At 49.4% G+C, this 16,043-nt stretch overlaps 1 protein-coding gene across 5 annotated transcripts in view; it reads right to left on the bottom strand.

Moving 5' to 3' along the window:
• LOC123772955 (PDF receptor) overlaps positions 1-16,043 on the bottom strand; it is a 164,467-nt gene that overhangs the window by 33,078 nt on the left and 115,346 nt on the right. For all 5 annotated transcript variants that reach the window (XM_069323225.1, XM_069323226.1, XM_069323223.1 and 2 more), the window contains 6 exons: positions 15,648-15,816; positions 9,636-9,738; positions 7,667-7,784; positions 3,909-3,978; positions 3,413-3,498; positions 2,167-2,350 (listed from right to left, as the gene is read on the bottom strand). In XM_069323225.1, coding sequence (XP_069179326.1) covers positions 2,167-2,350; positions 3,413-3,498; positions 3,909-3,978; positions 7,667-7,784; positions 9,636-9,738; positions 15,648-15,816 — 730 coding nt within the window. The remainder of the gene's footprint in view (positions 1-2,166; positions 2,351-3,412; positions 3,499-3,908; positions 3,979-7,666; positions 7,785-9,635; positions 9,739-15,647; positions 15,817-16,043) is intronic.

Genomic DNA, 16,043 nt, shown 5'->3' with positions numbered 1-16,043 from the left:
GGACCCCACACCTCACCATGAGGCCCCCACACCTCACCATGAGGCCCCCACACCTCACCATGAGGACCCCACATCTCACCATGAGGACCCCACACCTCACCATGAGGCCCCCACATCTCACCATGAGGCCCCCACACCTCACCATGAGCCCCCCACACCTCACAACAAGGGCGCCTCACCTCACAATGAGCCCCCCACACCTCACCATGAGGCCCCCACACCTCACAACAAGGGCGCCTCACCTCACAATGAGCCCCCCACACCTCACCATGAGCCCCCCACACCTCACAACAAGGGCGCCTCACCTCACAATGAGCCCCCCACACCTCACCATGAGGCCCCCACACCTCACAATGAGCCCCCCACACCTCACAACAAGGGCGCCTCACCTCACAATGAGCCCCCCACACCTCACCATGAGGCCCCCACACCTCACAATGAGCCCCCCACACCTCACAACAAGGGCGCCTCACCTCACAATGAGCCCCCCCACACTTCACCATGAGGCCCCCACACCTCACCATGAGGCCCCCACATCTCACCATGAGGCCCCCACACCTCACCATGAGGCCCCCACACCTCACCATGAGCCCCCCACACCTCACAACAAGGGCGCCTCACCTCACAATGAGCCCCCCCACACCTCACCATGAGGCCCCCACACCTCACCATGAGGCCCCCACATCTCACCATGAGGCCCCCACACCTCACCATGAGGCCCCCACACCTCACCATGAGCCCCCCACACCTCACCATGAGGCCCCCACACCTCACCATGAGCCCCCCACACCTCACCATGAGGCCCCCACACCTCACCATGAGCCCCCCACACCTCACCATGAGGCCCCCACACCTCACCATGAGGCCCCCACATCTCACCATGAGGCCCCCACACCTCACCATGAGCCCCCCACACCTCACCATGAGCCCCCCACACCTCACCATGAGCCCCCCACACCTCACCATGAGGCCTCCACACCTCACCATGAGCCCCCCACACCTCACCATGAGCCCCCCACACCTCACCATGAGCCCCCCACACCTCACCATGAGGCCCCCACACCTCACCATGAGGCCCCCACACCTCACCATGAGCCCCCCCACACCTCACAACAAGGGCGCCTCACCTCACAATGAGCCCCCCCACACCTCACCATGAGCCCCCCACACCTCACCATGAGGCCCCCACACCTCACCATGAGCCCCCCCACACCTCACAACAAGGGCGCCTCACCTCACAATGAGCCCCCCCCCACACCTTGTTACGTACTCCTAGCAGAATACGTATATAAATTTAAAATAAATATTATTTTATCATTGCATGTATATGTGTACACATTGTGTTTTGGGTAAATTGTCGTGTGGTGTGGCAGCGTCAGTGGAGACAAGAGCGGGGTTGCGTTGCACACGTCTATTACCTGATTGATACGGGAAAGCTGGACCTGTTCAGTTTGAAGTTCCAGATGTCACTTTATTTTAGTTAGAAAATGTTTTATATACTGTAATTAAACAGGTGGCATTGTACTTATATATTTTGTAAGTAACTATTATATGTAACTTGCAGTCTTATGTGTTTTGAGAACAAGTGGTTGTTCAATTAGTTTATAATATTAAAAAGTCCTTAGTTTCCATCCCTCATCCTGGGATGAGGCAGACGGGAGGTGAGAATGTGGGTGGCGATAGAGCGAGAGTTCAGTAGCTGATACTGGACCAGGAGAGTAACATGTGGGAGATAAGTCTATTACATTCATTTTGTGCCATAGTTACTATTATATATTACGTGCCATGACAATACTTTCATATATTCTATAAGTTAACTTTACCATCTGTGTTTTTATATTATACTGTTTTGAATATATATATATATAATATTGTGTATCTATTCTTCAGTCCTAAACGAAGATTGTTATTTATGTGCTCATTACTTATCAAGGGGTTATACTGGTGACGCGCTTTAGAGAGCAGCAGTGGTATCCCTAGACGTAATTAAAGTTTGGCTGCTGTAGGGTCACGAGCCGTAACGAACGATAGGTAACACACCTCACCATGAGCCCCCCTCACCTCACCACAAGGGCGCCTCACCTCACCATGAGCCCCTCACACCTCACCACAAGGGCGCCTCACCTCACCATGAGCCCCTCACACCTCGCCACAAGGGCGCCTCACCTCGCCGTTGAGGAAGCAGTAGAGGAGAGCGATAAAGACGCCCTGGAAGGAGGTGAGGAAGTGGGTGGCGTAGGACCAGAGCCCGAACTCCGCCGCCGACCTTCCCAGCGGCGCCTTGACCATGTTCAGGACGTTGGTGATCCCTAGCAAGGGCAGCAGCACGATGGCCGCCTTCACCGCCTTCCTGCACGCCCACGACCACGCCCACGACCACGCCCACGCCACGCCCACGACCGTCACGTGAGGCAATCCACACATAGCGTAGGGGAGAGCGTGACGTCACACGTTGCACATCGTGAGAGTTGTATGAAAAGAAGAAGAGATATGATAACTGAGTTAGTGAGGAGGTGCACACATGTACGCGTGTGTACCTGTGTGTGCCTGTGTGTACCTGTGTGTGTACCTGTGTGTATACCCGTGTGTACCTGTGTGTGTACTAGTGTGTGGTGTGTGTGCCTGTGTGTGTACCTGTGTGGCCTGTGTGTGTACCTGTGTGTGCCTGTGTGTACCTGTGTGTACCTGTGTGGCCTGTGTGTGTACCTGTGTGGCCTGTGTGTACCTGTGTGTGTACCTGTGTGTACCTGTGTGGCCTGTGTGTGTACCTGTGTGGCCTGTGTGTGTGCCTGTGTGGGGTGTGTGTACCTGTCTGGGGTGTGTGTACCTGTGGGTTCCTGTGTGTACCTGTGTGGCCTGTGAGTACCTGTCTGTGTGTACCATCCTGATGTGCGCCATGCACGTGTGTGCGCCATGCACGTGTGTGCGCCATGCACGTGTGTGCGCCATGCACGTGCGCGCGCCATGCACGTGCGCGCGCCATGCACGTGTGCGCGCCATGCACGTGTGTGCGCCATGCACGTGTGTGCGCCATGCACGTGCGCGCGCCATGCACGTGCGCGCGCCATGCACGTGCGCGCGCCATGCACGTGCGCGCGCCATGCACGTGCGCGCGCCATGCACGTGCGCGCGCCATGCACGTGCGCGCGCCATGCACGTGCGCGCGCCATGCACGTGTGCGCGCCATGCACGTGTGCGCGCCATGCAGGTGTGCGCGCCATGCAGGTGTGCGCGCCATGCAGGTGTGTGTACCATGCAGGTGTGTGTACCATGCTGGTGTGTGTACTAGGCAAGTGTGTACCATGCAGGTGTGTGTACCATGCAGGTGTGTACCATACAGGTGTGTACCATACAGGTGTGTACCATACAGGTGTGCACCATACAGGTGTGTACCAGGCAGGTGTGTACTCACCTCACTTGCTGAGCCTCGCTGGAGTTGCTCTGCCTCAACTTCGTCACTAGGACCCGGATGATGTTCAGCAAGAACACCATGTTCATCTGAAGAACAAACCCGCCACCAGAACAATCAGTTCTCACAAGGAAAAGTTATTCACAGTAACTTACGTCTAAACAATGAAATCACAATACTGTTATTTATCTGTTAGGAGGAAATGTTTGGAGCAGGACCTGTTCACTCAGTTATTACCTCTTACCTAATTACAACCTTTCCTTCCATTCCTCTTCTGCCTACTCCTGCGTCAAGCTGTGTCCTCTCTCCCATGTCTGTCTCTCTTACACTCTCTCTCTCTCACTCACTCACTCTCTATCTCTCTCTCTCTCTCTCTCACTATCTCTCACACACCTAACTGGACAGGAGAGGGAAGACACGTGACCAGCGACATGATAAGTGACACATGACACATGACCAGTGACACATGACACGTGACACGAGGCTGTGGACAACTTACCGATATGACAGAGAACCTTGGTCCCTCCATGATCCAGTAGTAGGGCGTGAAGTTGTACCCCCACCAGCACCTGTGTTGGGGAGAGTGGTGGTGAGGGAGAGTGGTGGTGGTGGAGGTGAGGGAGAGTGGTGGTGGTGGTGGTGGTGGTGAGGGAGAGTGGTGGTGGTGGTGAGAAATTTGAGGGTGACAGTAGTAGGGTCATATATTATATACATATATATATATATATATATATATGTATATATATATATAAAAATTAAACCTTCTGAAAATTGGAGACTCCATAAACAATAAGTGAGGCCATGGCAGCATTAAGTGAGCTCAGACCGTAATAAGAAATCGTTGACTTATATATGTGAGCCCTGACTATATATGCGATGAAGCGTGAATGGTCCGCTAGCAATATGCCACCTAAAACTGTTCACTTGTGAAGGAGACCTTAGTTAGCGTGGCCTGAACTGTACCACCAGACCAACCAGACTCTACAAATGGTTGTCTGGGTCAGAGTCCTTCAGGGCTGAGCAGTTCTGGGTTGTATATTGGCTTGGGGACCTTATTATATATATATTATATATATATATATATATGTCGTACCTAGTAGCCAGAACGCACTTCTCAGCCTACTATGCAAGGCCCGATTTGCCTAATAAGCCAAGTTTTCATGAATTGTTTTTCGACTACCTAACCTAACTTTTTCGGCTACCTAACCTAACCTAACCTAACATATTAAGATAGGTTAGGTTAGGTAGGGTTGGTTAGGTTAGGTCATATATCTACGTTAATTTTAGCTCCAATAAAAAAAAATTGACCTCATACATAATGAAATGGGTAGCTTTATCATTTCTTAAGGAAAAAAATAGAGAAAATATATTAATTCATAAAAACTTGGCTTATTAGGCAAATCGGGCCTTGCATAGTAGGCTGAGAAGTGCGTTCTGGCTATTAGGTACGACATTATATATATATATATATATATATATATATATATATATATATATATATTAGTATATTTTGGTAGCAGTCTTTCCTGTAGACATATATTATTAAATATGACCGAAAAAGTAAGATTAATAATTCTAACACAAATTTTCTCAATCTTTCGTACATTACTTTTCACTGTTGGTGGTAATTCAAAAATCAATTCTCCAAAATTCATTTTTATTTCTAGTCTGACGCGACACTTGAGCGCGTTTCGTAAAACTTATTCCATTTTCAAAGACTTTAGTTTACACATACACAACTGAATAGAACTTACACATCTCCGATTTGTTTATATCTACATTTGAGTGAGGTGGATGGGGTGAGGTGGTATTTAATAGGGTATTAAATTCATCAACACAAGACAGAACACGAAACAATGGGTATTGAATGGAAGTGATTGTAGAAAGCCTATTGGTCCATATTTCTTGATGCTTCTATATTGGAGCGGAGTCTTGAGGTGGGTAGAATATAGTTGTGCATTAATTGGCTGTTGATTGCTGGTGTTGACTTCTTAATGTGTAGTGCCTCGCAAACGTCAAGCCGTCTGCTACCGCTGTATCTATCGATGATTTCTGTGTTGTTTACTAGGATTTCTCTGGCGATGGTTTGGTTGTGGGAAGAGATTATATGTTCCTTAATGGAGCCCTGTTGCTTATGCATCGTTAAACGCCTAGAAAGAGATGTTGTTGTCTTGCCTATATACTGGGTTTTTTGGAGCTTGCAGTCCCCAAGTGGGCATTTGAAGGCATAAACGACGTTGGTCTCTTTTAAAGCGTTCTGCTTTGTGTCTGGAGAGTTTCTCAAGAGTAGGCTGGCCGTTTTTCTGGTTTTATAGTAAATCGTCAGTTGTATCCTCTGATTTTTGTCTGTAGGGATAACGTTTCTATTAACAATATCTTTCAGGACCCTTTCCTCCGTTTTATGAGCCGTGGAAAAGAAGTTCCTGTAAAATAGTCTAATAGGGGGTATAGGTGTTGTGTTAGTTGTCTCTTCAGAGGTTGCATGGCGTTTCACTTTCCTTCTTATGATGTCTTCGACGAAACCATTGGAGAAGCCGTTGTTGACTAGGACCTGCCTTACCCTATAGAGTTCTTCGTCGACTTGCTTCCATTCTGAGCTGTGGCTGAGAGCACGGTCGACATATGCGTTAACAACACTCCTCTTGTACCTGTCTGGGAAGTCGCTGTTGGCATTTAGGCACATTCCTATGCTCGTTTCCTTAGTGTAGACTGCAGTGTGGAAACCTCTGCTCTTTTCCATGACTGTTACATCTAGAAAGGGCAGCTTCCCATCCTTTTCCATCTCGTAAGTGAAACGCAGCACGGAACTCTGCTCAAATGGCTCCTTCAGCTCCTGCATATGTCTGACATCGGGTACCTGTGTAAAAATGTCGTCAACATACCTGCAGTATATGGCCGCTTTCAAGTTCATGTCGACTAAGACTTTTTGCTCGATGGTACCCATGTAGAAGTTTGCAAACAGGACACCTAGGGGAGAACCCATGGCGACCCCATCTACTTGCTTATACATGTGCCCATCCGGGCTCAAGAAGGGTGCCTCTTTAGTACAAACTTGGAGTAGTTTCCTTAGAATATATTCTGGTATGTCAAGAGGAGTACAGGCTGGATCACGATACACTCTGTCGGCTATCATCCCGATTGTCTCGTCCACAGGTACGTTGGTGAACAGTGATTCTACATCCAACGAGGCTCTTATCCCTGTGGCCCGTGTGCCCCGCAGTAAGTCAACAAATTCCTTTGGAGACTTCAGGCTGAAGGCGGAAGGGACATAAGGAGTCAGCAGGCCGTTGAGTCGCTTCGCCAGTCTGTACGTGGGTGTGGGTATCTGGCTAATGATTGGCCGAAGTGGGTTTCCAGGCTTGTGTGTCTTGACATTTCCATACGCATATCCAGGTTTATATTCCCCAATAATCTTTGGCAGGTGGAGTCCTGATTTCTTGGCGTTCACAGTTTCGATCAGTTTGTTGACCTTTGCTTTCAATTCGGCTGTAGTGTCCTTCGTTACCCTTTGGAATTTAGTTTGGTCAGAGAGTATGAGGTTCATTTTCGCCAGATATTCGTCTTTTTTAAGAATGACGTATTTTGGCGACTTGTCACCTCTCCTGACAACTATCTCCTTGTTCTCACGAAGGCTTTTAGCTGCCGCTTTGAGCTCGGGGGACAGTATGGTGCTTCTGTAATTGCCTCGATTCTTTCGTCCTTCTGCAATAAGTTCTGCTTGTAAGGTATCTTTGGTAGTGACCTTCTTTTGTGTCTCGAGGTCGAATATGTCGTCCAACAGAATTTCCAACTCCACTTTCCGGGCCATTTCACTCGGTCTGGACATAACATGACAGTTTATGCCCAGATTTAGGAGAGTGACTTGGTCCTCAGTGAGGTTAATTCCTGCAAGGTTCAGGAAGCCATCTCTTGGTCGTGGAATTGCCATAGGTCCTCCATATAACGGGATAACTCAAATGTAGATATAAACAAATCGGAGATGTGTAAGTTCTATTCAGTTGTGTATGTGTAAACTAAAGTCTTTGAAAATGTAATAAGTTTTACGAAACGCGCTCAAGTGTCGCGTCAGACTAGAAATAAAAATGAATTTTGGAGAATTGATTTTTGAATTACCACCAACAGTGAAAAGAAATGTACGAAAGATTGAGAAAATTCGTGTTAGAATTATTAATCTTACTTTTTCGGTCACATTTAATAATATATATATATATATATATATATATACATATATATATATATATATAAGGAGAGGGTTACCTGGAGCTGCCATAGAACATGGCAGTTGCCGTGGCCCAGGCAGCCGTCATTAGCACCGGGACGCCCCAGCCGACGGCCTGGTAGGCACTGTAGTAGAAACTGTGATGGAACACGGTCACTGTTGGGGAGAGAGAGGGGGCCTGGGGTTAGTGTGGGGGGGGGGGGAGGACCTGGGGTTAGTGTGGGGGACCTGGGGTTAGTGTGGGGGGGACCTGGGGTTAGTGTGGGGGGGACCTGGGGTTAGTGTGGGGGGGAGGGGTCCTGGGGTTAGTGTGGGGGGGGGGGGAGGACCTGGGGTTAGTGTGGGGGGGGGGAGGACCTGGGGTTAGTGTGGGGGACCTGGGGTTAGTGTGGGGGGGACCTGGGGTTAGTGTGGGGGGGACCTGGGGTTAGTGTGGGGGGGGGGGACCTGGGGTTAGTGTGGAGGGGGGACCTGGGGTTAGTGTGGGGGGGGACCTGGGGTTAGTGTGGGGGGGGGGACCTGGGGTTAGTGTGGGGGGGGACCTGGGGTTAGTGTGGGGGGGGGGACCTGGGGTTAGTATGGGGGGGGACCTGGGGTTAGTGTGGGGGGGGGACCTGGGGTTAGTGTGGGGGGGACCTGGGGTTAGTGTGGGGGGACCTGGGGTTAGTGTGGGGGGGACCTGGGGTTAGTGTGGGAGGGGACCTGGGGTTAGTGTGGGAGGGGACCTGGGGTTAGTGTGGGGGGGACCTGGGGTTAGTGTGGGGGGGGGACCTGGGGTTAGTATCAAAGAGAGAGAGAGAGAGAGAGAGAGAGAGAGAGAGAGAGAGAGAGAGAGAGAGAGAGAGAGAGAGAGAGAGAGAGATACAGACAGACAAACAGACAGAGAGCACAAAATATACATCCTATCTGCAGAGAAAGAAAAAATGTCAACTAAATATTTGATATATTCCAGTTGTGGCCTTAAGCCTCGCTGTGAGCCAGGTCTTCGCCAACACAAACATTATACACATACACCTGACGAGGAACCGGCCCCTGCTGCCACCTACACTCATCCCATTAGACGAGAGGGCCGCGGGAGACATGATAACGACATATAAAATTTTAAAGCTCATTGACAGACCTGCCCTTATAAAATATATCTTCGTGTAAATAACAGGGGCGTATCCCCATATAACATTGAAAATGTTATAACATATATGGCAGAATTTGTGAGCCATCATTAATGGCTCCGTAGCGCAGTGGTCTGCACAGTCTGCTTATAACCGGCTGGTCAAGGGTTCGATTCTCAAGCAGGTCGACCAAGACGTTTGGGTACATTTCGTGACATTATTTATATTTATTTTTTTGTTATTCATCACTTAGAATTTACTTTAAGGTTCAAAAGATTAGTTCACTTTTTATTAATACTTATCAGAAAAAGTATAAATAAATGAGAGATGGTTCTTCACTCTGGTGAGATGACGTCACGTGAGCTATATACCAGATTAGCAACACTGTTGCAAGCATAGTGCTTCACAGTTGGCAACACTGTTGCAAGCATATTGCTTCACAGTTGCCAATGTTGTGCACCAACAATTTCACTGATCAAATTTGGGTTATAAAATAATATTGTTTAACTCGGTTATCTGTCTCTACGGAGCGTCAGGCGGACCTGTCCCTGTGTTGTGTCTCCCGTACTGAGCGTTGGCCTGTTTCTCACACACACACACACACACACACACAAAGATACGCTTCTTACCCAGACAGTAATGTGGTGGAGGCTGACTCCATACACAGTTTCAAGTGTAGATATGATAGAGCCCAATAGGCTCAGGAACCTGTACACCTGTTGATTGACGGTTGACAGGCGGGACCAAAGAGCCAGAGCTCAACCCCCTCAAGCACAACTAGGTGAGTACAACTAGGTGAGTACACACACACCCACCCACACCCACCCACACACACACACACACACACACACAAAGATACGTTCCTTACCCCGACAGAGAAGGATGTGAGAACACTTACCTGTTATTTTGTTATGAAGGTAGAGTCCCTCGATGAACATCCACATGAACATTGCTGTTCTTGCATACTCCAGAAGAACATACGCCGCCTCACACAGCACAGGCTGCAGGGGAGAGAACATTTGCTGAACACAAGTGAACACTGGAACATTAAATAACATGCACAAACCACGTTTCAAAAGTGTTCACTCATGCTCAACTAGAACAACAGTTGAACACACGTGAACGCTTTTGATATCCGTAATGTATGGAACATGTGTCCGCAAATACTTGAACAGGTTCATTGAACACACACTAAGTCACAATAACGGGATTGAGTATTGGACACTCAGCATCTGGAAGCTAAGTTACGACGTTTGGTCTCCCAGGTTCGTAAGTGCTTGCGTAACTGCTTCGGGAATCTGGCCCCAGGTTCGTAAGTGCTTGCGTAACTGCTTCGGGAATCTGGCCCCAGGTTCGTAAGTGCTTGCGTAACTGCTTCGTGAATCTGGCCCCAGGTTCGTAAGTGCTTGCATAACTGCTTCGTGAATCTGCCCCCAGGTTCGTAAGTGCTTGCGTAACTGCTTCGTGAGTCTGGCCCCAGGTTGGTAAGTGCTTGCGTAACTGCTTCGTGAATCTGGCCCCAGGTTCGTATGTACTTGCGTAACTGCTTCGTAAATCTGCCCCCCCCCCCCTAGGTTCGTAAGTGCTTCGTGAATCTGGCCCAAGTTGGTAAGTGCTTGCGTAACTGCTTCGTAAATCTGCCCCCCCCCTAGGTTCGTAAGTGCTTCGTGAATCTGGCCCCAGGTTCGTATGTACTTGCGTAACTGCACCGTGAATCTGGCCCCAGGTTCGTAAGTACTTGCGTAACTCCTTCGTGAATCTGGCCCCAGGTTCGTAACCACATAAGAAGCGAGACGTATTAACTCCTCAGATCTCACAAACCATAATTTCTGGTCCAGAATAAGTCGTGTTCCTGGAGTGATCTTCAGAGACGTTTCTCCCACTTTACAGTTATAGTGAGAAGTGAAGACTTACGTCCTACAGCGAGGCGCGAAGCCTGGCTCACTTATCACGTTATGCAAGGAGGAAATTATACCCTGCAGTTGGTAACTGTGTATTTTACAGTCAGGTGGAGTATGGTGTGTGTTAGTGACAGTCAGGTGGAGTATGGTGTTTGTTAGTGACAGTCAGGTGGAGTATGGTGTGTGTTAGTGACAGTCAGGTGGAGTATGGTGTGTGTTAGTGACAGTCAGGTACTCACCTAGTTGTGCTTGCGGGGGTTGAGCTTTGGCTCTTTGGTCCCGCCTCTCAACCGTCAATCAACTGGTGTACAGGTTCCTGAGCCTATTGGGCTCTATCATATCTACACTTGAAACTGTGTATGGAGTCAGCCTCCGCCACATCACTGCCTAATGCATTCCATTTGTCAACCACTCTGACACTGAAAAAGTTCTTTCTAATATCTCTGTGGCTCATTTGGGCACTCAGTTTGCTCACTGAGCTCATTGCTTCAGACGCTCACAACACTCCTGTGCTGTGAGCAGAGTGTAGCAGAGAGCCGAGCTCAGAGCAGAGTGCAGCAGAGAGCCGAGCTCAGCAGAGTGCAGCAGAGAGCCGAGCTCAGCAGAGTGCAGCAGAGAGCAGTCGTGCAAAGACACATTTGCTGAGGCCCGGGAGGCGCCGCGCCGCCCTAATGAAAATTGAAATTTTTAGTATGATGCCGTCTGATGTTGGTGGTGGTGGTGGTAGTGGTAGTGGTGGTGGTGGGTGGTGGGTGGTGGGTGGTGGGTGGTGGTGGGTGGTGGGTGGTGGGTGGTGGTGGGTGGTGGGTGGTGGTGGGTGGTGGGTGGTGGGGGGTGGTGGGTGGTGGGTGGTGGGGGGTGGTGGGGGGTGGTGGTGGTGGGTGGTGGTGGTGGGTGGGTGGTGGTGGGTGGTGGTGGGTGGTGGTGGTAGTACCATAGACCTCCGCACTCTGGTGCTCCAGCTCCCACGTAACTAGGTAGAGGGCGTCTCATAGCCAGGTGAAAATAAGGCTCACCTTAGCCCGTGCTGCTTGGAACTTTATGCTCAGAGTAGCGAATCTTAAACAACAACAACAGCAACAACAACAACAACCACCACCACCACCAGCAGGTGAGGTCAGAACAGCTTGGGCTAACAGCAACTTCGTCTTCTCAAAAGATTCTTCACATCGCGGAATTCCTGTCACTCTCTTACTCCTGGAAATGAGTCCTGTCAAGGGTTATCTTGAGATGATTTCGGGGCTTAGTGTCCCCACGGCCCGGTCCTCGACCAGGCCTCCAACCCCCCCCCCCCCCCCCCGGAAGCTGCCCGTGACAGCCGACTAACTCCCAGGTAGCTATTTACTGCTAGGTAACAGGGGCATCAGAGTGAAAGAAACTCTGCTCATTGTTTCTAGCCGGCGCCCGGGATCGAACCCGGGACCACAGGATCACACGTCCAGTGTTCTGTCTGCTCAGCCACCGACTCCGATGTGGATCAAAGCCTTGCAAAACTTTGCAAATAAGATCCTACAATGGCAAATTGTAAGGTGCAGCAATCGTAGCAAAAATTGGTGCAAAATTGTCGGTAATATCCTGTCATTGGCAAATATGTTAGTAATCCCCGCCGGATCTCTGGTGCTGGGAAGTTATTAATCGCTTCCACCTGTGTATCCACCGAGGCTACTTCTCCCTGGTGGCCATGAAGGCTAACTCCTCTGACCTGACCTCCTGCCTTATACTGGACACTCGAGATACTCACATTATCGTCCTTTCAAGGGTCTCCTCCGAGTCCTCGTCTCTCTCACAGTATCATTTTATCAGCGCATATACGTCGCACCATTCTGACTTTTGTCGCACGCCAGACATCTTCACCACATTGTCCACTGGTAATATCACCAGTGATAGCTAACGTAATAAATTACCAACACCAAACTTCCGTACCGTGTTGAACCACTTCGTCACATTCGTCCGGGAGACCTGTAACTGTTTTGAAGTTCCTCACACACTTCTCTGTCAGTGATCCGGTTAATCCGCCTCGATGTATGACAAGTGGTGTTGACAGTTCTATATGCAACCTTCCCCAGTAGCCTCCTGTGCTTGGCCCTCCTAAGCTAAACAGCTGACCAGTGTCATCATATCCTTCACTAACGCTGACTTCATTATCACAATCCCTCGCTGGTCCTCTGTATCATCCTGGAAAATACTTGCTAAATCTTTTCTCGTAGCCTCGTTACTTTCCGTTGGTTCAGCAGGCGGTTCTGGCACCTTCAGTTCTGGCGATACGATACTACACACGCACACAAATCATTCCCCAAAATAATGTGCACGTCATCAATAGGTAAGTGCGAACACACTCCCATGTCCACTTTATCGTCTAATTATTTACAATCCAAGTGTACCTCACATAATGGTACACTTTTCTGCACGTCTAATCCCCGTATATTTACTGCCAGCTTTTCAGAACCTCATCATCCCGTAATAGGCTTTATAAAATCAAGCTGTGGCTGGCTGCCGTATCTCTCAGTATCCCCACTACCTTGGCCGCCAGATGATCTACTGTCACTGTGCTTGCAGGAATGAAAGCATCAAAATGTTTTCCCGCCTCGTGATCTAGCAGCAGCCTCATCATTGCCAGGCAAGCTGTACTGAATGTGCCTCCGTCAGTGATACTTCTCTCTCCTTACTTGGCCACTCTCTTGTCGCATCTGATTACACTTGAAACATCTGGGCTTTGATTAGTTAATACCCTGAAATGTGTTTCCGTCTTGATTAGATGAATTCACATCAGCAACCGCGATTGGGCTTCTTTTTCAATGAAGATTTTGTGGCGGTGTTCCATGCGGCGCACTAGGCTTCCCTCCTGCACCAGTCATCTCTCATTCCCTGGTGTGGTGAACGGTGCATTCCTGTACCCGCTGTTGTACGGTACGTTCCCTGGGTTACAGTTTACTGTACCTCTGCTCCCCGTGGCCTGGCGGGTAGGTCCACCAACGTTCTCTTATTCCTTTGACTTGGCTCGGCTATTATTTTCCGCCTTTCTTTCGTGTTGTCTTAATTCTCTCTCTCTCTTGGCCTCTGTTTTGTTAGTATCAATTCTGGCTTGGTCAGCTTTACGTCTCTCTTGCTCGGCTTTGGCTTTCTCTACCTCGCTCACAGTAACAGACGCCCACAGTGCCGGACGCCCGCAGTGCCAGACGCCCACAGTGCCAGACGCCTACAGTGCCAGACGCCCAGTGCCGGACGCCCGCAGTGCCAGACTCCCACAGTGCCAGACTCCCGCCTGCTGCCTTGCTGTGCTTCAGATCTAGGCCTAGACGGGATAAACATTCTGTAGTGTTGCACAGTTCGTCATCTTGGGGAGACTCCCAGGTCCAGGGTTGCTGGCGGGCCTCTCGCTCTGGTCGTCGTCTTCTCTAGGATGATGCTTTAATATTTTAAGAGGTGCTTGTCTGCCTTGTATATCTTTTTTGCTCTCCATGTTTCTCTTCTCCTCCCCCCCTTCTCTTCCTCTCTTTTTCTTTTGTTTTTAAACTAAGACTGGGGTTCATAAGAGCTGTCAACTGACGTATCTGGTGAAACTGCAAGCAAGAGCTGTTATCCTACCTCAGGTCATCTGAAGCCTGCTCCTAGAAACTCATTTATTTCATGAGAATATACTTTGAAACTATCACATAGGGATTCATAGGATTACAGAGCTGTAATCCTTCCTCACCTACAACCTACTCATAGAGGCCCATTTATTTCATGAGCCTGTTATATGCATCAGTTGGAATAGCCTTTATTCATTAACAACATTAGGTAACAGTGATATAAGGAAGAAGATGAGGCTGTAGCCAACGGTGTGCCAAAGTCTTCATGTGGTCAGGTGACCTGATCTCCCGTATGTCAACCTGTTGAGTGAACCAGTTCCTGATGCCAGTCAGCCTGGGAGGGAATGACCGCTGATGGAGTGATGTTGAAGGTTGAGAGCCTAGTGCTACGGGTGGTAACTACTGGTAGTCTACGGAGTTGGGCCAGGTGCGGAACTTTGAGGATGTTGGCCTTGTACATAACAGTAAGACCACCAACGTCCCGACGGTGTTGCAGGCTCTGATGTTCAGACCGTTCCCACCAGACTTGGTCAAGACTAGAGATAAGCCTTCTTGTCCGTTTCTCTACTTTAGCCAACAGTCTGATGAATCATAAGGGGCAGGGGATCCAGGAAAGTGGTGCATACTCTAGATGGGAGCGAACTTGTGCTTCATATAAGGTTTTGCAGCCCTTGCTGTCAAGATGTGAGATGTGCCTTCTCACACCTTCTCTCAGGTGTGTGAGAAGGTGTGAGATGTAACCTAGCTGCCGAGCTGGGCTAGGTTAAGCAAGAGGTCATTTTCATCTATGAACTCTAGAGTTTTGCCGCCCATTTGCAAGGCTGCCACATTTGCCATGTGCAGTCAAGTTATCATCGATTGAGTCTTCTCAGCCGCAAATGTGACCTGCCATCTCCTGCCCCAGGTAGAAATTGCTGAAAGTTTGTGATTGATTAGTCTTGCAGCAGTTGGCATTTCTTCCTTTCTGTATGTAAAGGTCAGAGTACAGTCATCAGCATAGGCTTGAGCTTCAGGAATGAGATGAAGAAGATCGTTGAAATAAACATTCCACAGCAGAGGGCCAAGCACACTACCCTGTGGAACGCTGTCACCAATTGAGTGGCTATCACAGCTTTGCTTGTGTCTAGCGTGTTAAGGAGATGGAGAACTTCAGCCAGCTGTATAACCACTTCAGTCAACCTAGACATAGTGCATGGGGCAAGATGTGGAGGCTGACGTTCAGGATCAGGGACCTGCATCTTGGCAGCAAAGTGCCAGTTGATGAGCCTTCTCCTGATTGCTGGTTGCCACAGTACCATCTTCTCTGTTTAGTGACGGTATTGTGTCCTCAGATGAGTATCTCTACCCTAGATTAATCTCTCTCTCTCTCTCTCCCCCTCTCTCCCTCCCTCCCTCCCCCCCTCAACACCCCCCCAGAGGCCAGTAGGAGGGACTCACAGTGTTGTCAATGCCGTGCCTGGTGGTGTTGGTGTCGGAGGGCCCGTGACCGTCGTCGCTGCACCTGGTGACCGCCTGGTCGATGTACAGCACCAGGCGGATCATCACCTGGATCACCATCGCCACGAACAGGTTCCGGTGGATCCGCGTCCGGTTGTTCTTCAGGCTCCTGGGGAACACATGAACACTTTAGGTATTGGAAATGTTCTCTAACAGTGTGTGTGTGTGTGTGTGTGTGTGTGTGTGTGTGTGTGTGTGTGTGTGTGTGTGTGTGTGTGTGTGTGTGTGTGTGTCCTCATCACATCAGCCGGACATACCAACCATAGCTACGATACTAATAGAATGTGACAATAATAATTGGGTTAATCAAATGGTTGGCAACCGGACTCCCCCCTA

Source organism: Procambarus clarkii, chromosome 12, assembly GCF_040958095.1.
Source record: "Procambarus clarkii isolate CNS0578487 chromosome 12, FALCON_Pclarkii_2.0, whole genome shotgun sequence".
In the NCBI taxonomy this organism is placed as follows: domain Eukaryota; kingdom Metazoa; phylum Arthropoda; class Malacostraca; order Decapoda; family Cambaridae; genus Procambarus; species Procambarus clarkii.
Note: the sequence above shows the minus strand (reverse complement) of the source record. Positions and strands in the feature narration are given on the sequence as shown.